The sequence below is a fragment of the Aegilops tauschii genome, chromosome 7 (assembly GCF_002575655.3).
Source record: "Aegilops tauschii subsp. strangulata cultivar AL8/78 chromosome 7, Aet v6.0, whole genome shotgun sequence".
NCBI classification, from domain to species: domain Eukaryota; kingdom Viridiplantae; phylum Streptophyta; class Magnoliopsida; order Poales; family Poaceae; genus Aegilops; species Aegilops tauschii.
In genome coordinates, this window is record NC_053041.3 from 487,681,201 (window position 1) to 487,687,629 (window position 6,429).

General features: G+C 48.7%; 1 protein-coding gene across 1 annotated transcript; it reads right to left on the bottom strand.

The window, feature by feature from the left end:
• Window positions 1-2,627: 2,627 nt before the first annotated feature.
• Window positions 2,628-6,164, bottom strand: LOC109775269 (heme oxygenase 1, chloroplastic). The gene is made up of 4 exons (XM_020334018.4): window positions 5,380-6,164; window positions 3,482-3,705; window positions 2,942-3,049; window positions 2,628-2,847 (listed from the first exon to the last, which is right to left on the bottom strand). Exons 1-4 carry the CDS (start codon window positions 5,819-5,821, stop codon window positions 2,755-2,757), a joined length of 867 nt encoding a protein of 288 aa, XP_020189607.1. The 5' UTR covers window positions 5,822-6,164; the 3' UTR covers window positions 2,628-2,754.
• Between the last annotated feature and the right edge of the window lie 265 nt (window positions 6,165-6,429).

The following is a 6,429-nucleotide window of genomic DNA, read 5'->3' on the forward strand; positions in this document are numbered from 1 at the left end:
GAGGGCGTTCATAGTGCCTTCGATAGGGATCTCACAAGGTTCTTTTGGCAGGCGGCCAACGGCCGCCAAAAGTACCACATGGTAAAATGGGCGGACATTTGCATGCCCAAGGACCGTGGTGGTTTGGGCATCATCGCCTCCCGCCGTATGAATGTGGCACTCATCTTAAGATGGGTCTGGCGCATCCTACGCGGCGAGGGAGGATTATGGCTACAGCTCATTCAAGCGAAATACCTGAGGGGAGACCCGCTCTTAGCATGTAACCGGTCGGAAGGATCCCAATTCTGGAGAGCCATTCAAAGGATCAAGGAGGACATCCGCCTAGGGGTGTCCTTCTCCTTAGGGAATGGGAAAGGGATCCAGCTCTGGTTGGATCCCTGGCTGAATACTGAACCCCTTCGAGTGTCCTTTCCGGGCCTATTCTCGATTTGTTCGGATCCGAATGTCCTAGTGGCTTAGGCCTTCCAAGATGGACAATGGAACATCGGGTTTCGTCGCACATTTGGACAAGCTGAGATTAACGATTGGACTAGATTACGGGATGCCCTCCCGCGCGTGCTCACGGACTCTCCGGACACGGTGTCCTGGCAACTCGCGCCGTCGGCGGAATTCTCTGTGAGCACGGCATACCAGGCCCTTTGCCCGTCTCAGGCCACCCCATGGCTGTCCCCACTCTGGAAAGCCCCCATCCCTCTAAAGATTAAGATCTTCATTTGGCAATTATTACGGGACCGCCTCCCCTCGGGGACTGAGGTGCGTAAACGGCACAGACCTGGTGATGGTCTTTGCCCTCTCTGTGCGGTACCGGAAACCGGGACCCATATCCTATTCTCGTGTACCGCGGCGAGGGTACTTTGGGCGTATGTCCGCGAAGCGTTGGGGCCTGACTGGGAGGCCCTCAACCTCGCTGAGTTTCTCCAACTTAGAGCTCTTCAGCCGTCACGTCATCGCCGCCTTTTTTGGCTTATTTTTGCGGCGATGACATGGACTCTTTGGACGACTAGGAATAAGATGGTGATTGAGAAGGTTTTCCCGAGGAAGGCGTCTGACTCCTTCAAATTCCCTTCTTTCCTGCAGCACTGGCACCCGCTCTCGAGGCAGCGTGATCGTGACCGGCTTGGAGGGATGATGGATGAACTCCAGGCTTCAGCGCGTCGACTATCTTCCCTGTAATTCCGCTATGTGGTCGCCACTAGGTGGTTTTTTTCTATTTCTTTTATGCTTTCTTGGCCTTCATTGTGTTGTGGCCCAGCTGATGTATGTCGAGTGCGGTTGAACTTGGATTGTATGGACCGATGCTTTATTTATAAAGCGGGGCGAAAGCCTATTTCGAGAGGGATGTTAGAATACAACTTGTAATAGGGTTAGGACTCCTACTCGGTTTGTAATAGGGCTAGGTCAGGTGTGGCTTGGCTCTTATATATACCTCTTGTACTGGCACAATATTGCATCAACAATTATTCAATACAATTCTACGGGCGCCTTCCTCTGGTGATTGGGGAAGATTAAACCTAATGGTATTACTAGCGGTCTGCTTATAGATTGGGGCTACTAATAACGTGCTTTAAATTTGCACCATTCCAGATTCGGAGCATAATCAGTATAGGAGCTAATGATGTTGCGATTTAGCCTAGGAAGCCAATGTGTGCTAGAAACAGGTTTCAGATTGATCATCTATTCATCCTTTTAATGTGCGTTTCAGTTGGAGATGCCAACGCAAGCCTGCGTCTCCCTTCCACAGGTTCGGCCAATTTCAAGTATATGCAGTTTCTGAGAGGTACCGTACCCAGAATTGAATCTTCACAGTTACATATCTATTTCCTTCTTCTATGATGTCGATAAAAACAATTTCCCACTACCTGTGCATTCATTATTCAGGCGATTACGAAGCCAGAACACATTAGCGTCCATGCCAAGTGTTGCAGATGGACCAATGACGAATGGCTCACCATCTCTGAAACACTGCTTCAGCCGCTGATGCGGCTCATCCGCGCAGTTTTCCTTTTTTTGGGGTTAAAACCAGAGCATGCGGGCTCAATCCATTAATTAAGAAGAGAGTCGGGCAAAGACTGTTACATCACGTCTACAAGACAGGGCAATGGCTGCCCATAAAGACATACACGTCGGCACATCGCCAGGTAGAGGAACACCGTGAAGGTTGCCTGCAAATTGTCATCGTGAATTCGTCACCGTTTCTCCCCAACCAAGCCACTCTTCACCATGGACAACCAACAACAAAAAAACCTCACCACCGGCCCGGCGAGGCCACCGGAGATTGTCGAACACCAAACATCTTTCACAGGGCAGCGTTGCCGCCATGTAACCCCGCAACACTACAAAACCAAATCCACCACTACACGAAAGGAAATTGCAAGGACAAAGCTACAGGAATTTGAAATACCAAACCCTAGCTGCCACACCTCCCACACCGCCTAGCGCTTGCAGTCCAGCACGCGGAGCTGCTTCCCCTTATTCAGACATCTCAGAAGTGTTGCCGTGAGGCTACGATGCTAGGATGACGGAAATCCTTCTAGGCAATCCTTAGAGAACGTAAGGCCCATGCAGCAAAAGGGGGGCCAAAGTGTGTATCAGCAAAAGGCAAAGAGTAGGCAAATGCAAGGGAAGGATTATTAGTATATGACAATTTGATTGCAAGGCAGTTCAGATCCGACAGAGCATGTTCCTCCCCGGTGCACAGACATGGCTTAGTATTTACAATGTTTATCGTGAAACATAATGGTGATCGTTCTTGGCTTAGGTGAATATCTGGCGTAGGAGATCTCCTGAGTAGGCGAACGACTTCTCGGTCTCCTCCAGGCAGTGGTCCTTCTCTTCCCGAGACCAGCTCTGATAGCGAATGTAAGCAGGTTAAGACCAATCCGTTGGAGGATAAACAAGCAGACAGGAATAAGAGCAGGAAAATCAAAGCTCTTGGACTTACAGAAGCAACTTGGTTTAGTGTGGTGCGGACATTCTGCAGCAGCTGGGACAGGGTACCTTCCCACTTGTAGAACTCCAGCTCTTTCTTGTCCAGAATCTTCTCAGCAACCTGAAATGAAGAGAGGGCATGGTTACTCCGTTAAAGGATGTCGATTCATGGAGGAACAAATAACTTTCACTCACACCACAGACAGATTACAGGCTGACACGATGCCATGATTTGAAAAGTAAAAAAAAAAAAGATTCAACGTCCAAACTGAAATGGGCAGCTAGACAGAACCGTTATATCTAAAAATAGCACAAGTCCCAGATATAGAAGTAGATGTGTATGTAATGTGATCCTCCTCAACGAAGTACACACAGTAATACCACACTTCTACCTCCTGTTGGAATTTCAATCAGCACAACCAGAAGAATGAGATTTAAGAACCAGCATCAACAGCAAACACATGTTTTACAATAATATGTGGAGCCATTCAAAAACACACTATTTGACTCAGATGAACGTTCTGGTACAAGACTATTTTCTGCAAAGAAGTACCTTTTTGCCAATCATTCGGCCTCCAGCAGTATGAGCAAAGTACACATTATAGAAGTGGCAGATAAATGCTTGGGGGTCCTTCTCAGACAACTCTTCCAGATAGGAAGCATATGCAGTACCAGCAGCAGTTGGTTCTGGAATGGTGTGACCCTGTTCCGTGAACCACTCCAGATCTTTCTTCAGTGGCTCTGATCTCTCCAACCCAGTATTCCTGAACTCCGCATCTGAAAGGCATAAATAATGAAACTGTCAATCAGCAGCATCAAGCTAACAAAGATGAAATAAACACTCCAGATTTTTCCTAGAGAACCTAAATGCAAAAACAGATTATATAACCTGCCACTGTACCACTACAAGATTTCAGTAATTATGACGTTTATTGTTCTAACAGAATAAACGAAGTACCATCCATTTTGCTAAAAATTTCCAGTTGTAACAAAGCAACCAGTGTTACTGTCAATAGAAATCTGCAGCTAAAGGTGCCGCCAAAGTCAAGTTAGTCAACAACCATAGATTTCCAAGTTCAAACCAAATAGACAATCTAGAATTGGCAAATTTATTTAAAACTACAACTGCAGTAGGTAATGTATCAATCTCAAACCATTTATTTGCTAGTTTTGAGCTAGCTATTATTTTTGTTGCAAAAAACAGAATAAACAACAAGAACACAAATTTCTCACACCCAAGCGGCCAAACCAAACCATAACCAATATCAGAAGAGACTTGGTAACAACAGCACATGAAACTGAAATTTGCTAGTAGAAGAGAAAGAACCCTTCAGACACAGGGAGATGAAGGTTGCACTGTAAACAGTGTTGTGAAAAGTACCACCTCCTGCATAAATTGTCTTGCCACCTAAACCCGGGTAAGCACAGCGACACCCCAACAAAGATAAAAGCATTGCAGAAGAAGGCATTGAAAGAAAGTAGTAGGAAATGGCTTCAGTCATCATTCTAAATGGGAAGGATCCATCATGCACAAAGAAGCTTTCAACAGGTTGTCAAACAGAGGAAAAATCAGTATGCCAATATGGTTACATACTTATTTGTTAAGCAAACAAATACACCATACAAATCACAAGCAAATGCAAATGGAAATGCACCAGCTCCCAATACTTTTTAGTTGATAGCTTGATATATGAGCAGTATTTAGCCATCACCGACAATTACTGAAAAAACACTTCAAACTGGGAAGTATGAAGCAAAGTGTTTCCTCTAGAACATTTTAGATACATAATGCTGTAGAAACACCTATGAGTCAAACGTGATCCCCTTCCAGGCATATAGTTGGATGCGCCACTAGTTTTGTGCCAGCATACAGCATGTCTCTTCAAACAGGTAAACACCTAACAGTTTTATGACTGGAATCTTGAATTCAACTAGATAACCTCCATTGCAAGCTCTCGAGCTTCCACTAGTCTTGGTAGTTAAGTACATACCATCACAGTTTTATAATAGCAAAATACGAACATCATTCTATTTAAAATTCCAGTCTGATACCTGGTTTTAAATAAATAAGTATATATTTCCTTGAAAGCAAATGCAATCATAACAGTCCTAAAATCTGTGTATACCATAGGTTGGATTAGTAAACTATGATTAGGATTAGGACAACCTATCTTTCCCAACCATCAGAATGATCCAGAGAAGGCAAAATAAACCCGGCCAAAAATGTTATTGCCCGTCTCAATCCTGGTTCCCTATCTGTATACTCAATTTTAGTGTGCTAAAAATAAATAACTATGTATGGACTGTTTTGTGGCCAAATCAACTGCAGCACGAAATCACCACACACACCAGGCCACCACATATTGCAGGTGCACACGGGCCGCAAAATTTAACTGGTCAAAAAGTAAGACACGGAAGGCAAACCAACAGTGAGGGCTTGCAATCACTCACACCAGGGGACGGCGGCGCGGTCGACGATGTCCTCGAGCGTCTGGAAGACGAGCTTGCTGTCGACGAGGAAGCGCAGGTAGCCCTCGACGGTGGGCTCCCACCTGGCGACGGGGGGCGCCTGGGGCTCCTTCTCCCCCTCCCTGGCCTGGTCCTTGGTGTGCAGCCGCATGGCGACGGCCCTCATCTCGTCCACGAACGGCTTGCCCCCGCCCTCGCCCCTCGCCGCGGGCGCCATCTCGGTCGCCGCCGCCGCCGCGACCATCCTCCTCCGCTGCGAGTTGACCACGGAAATCCCCGGCACGGGGCGCACGCCGACCGACACGGACAGGCCGCTGTTCCTCCCGGCGGCGGCGACGGAGACGGAGGCGCGAGGGGGCGCGAGGGCGTGGTGCGGGGCGGTGGCGGCGAGGGATGCCGATGCAGATGCTGCCGCGGGCGCCATGGGTGCGGAGGCGCTCTTATAGCGCGCTAGGGTTCCGTGCCCGGGAAGGCGGGTCGCCGATGGGCGATGGCGATAGCGACGGGCGGTTGCTTTGGAGTGCGGCCTTGGTGCGGTGGGCGGGGGAGGGGGGCTTGAGTGCGCGGAGGAGTGAGGACGGAGGGGGCAGGCTGGGGGATAGAATACTGCGGCTTGCTGGATTTTTAATCGCGCGGAGGATTGGAACGGCGGGGAATGGCGTGCGGGTGAGGCTCTCTCTCCGGCTTGGGGAAGACGATGGGGTTCTGGTCTCCTTTCTTTCCTTTTCGCGAGAGGAGGGAGGTGGGGAATCGAAGTTTGACATGTGGGGTCGGGTGGCGTGGGGTAGAGGTGTCAGTGGGAGGGAGGTGTTTGAGAGGGGGAACTGCTGGGGTCGAGAGGATGGGAGGCGCAGGTGGGGTATGACGGATGGGCCCGGGGGGCAAGGGGGCGGGAGGGTCATTGGGCCGTCACGTGACGGCGAATGGGACGGTCTCGTTCATTTCTTTATCCCCGGACCAAGAAAAAAATAAGAGGCCGAAGGGTCTGTGTGATGATGAGTTTTGCCGACCTCTAGGACCTCTTGAGTAAGA

Coding starts and splice junctions, on each gene's coding strand:
- LOC109775269 (XM_020334018.4), bottom strand. CDS start 5,821: ATGGCGCCCGCGGCAGCATCTGCATCGGCATCCCTCGCCGCCACCGCC. Junction 3,706..5,379: donor CCGCGCCGCCGTCCCCTGGT/GTGAGTGATTGC, acceptor TATGCCTTTCAG/ATGCGGAGTTCAGGAATACT. Junction 2,848..2,941: donor CACTAAACCAAGTTGCTTCT/GTAAGTCCAAGA, acceptor ATTCGCTATCAG/AGCTGGTCTCGGGAAGAGAA.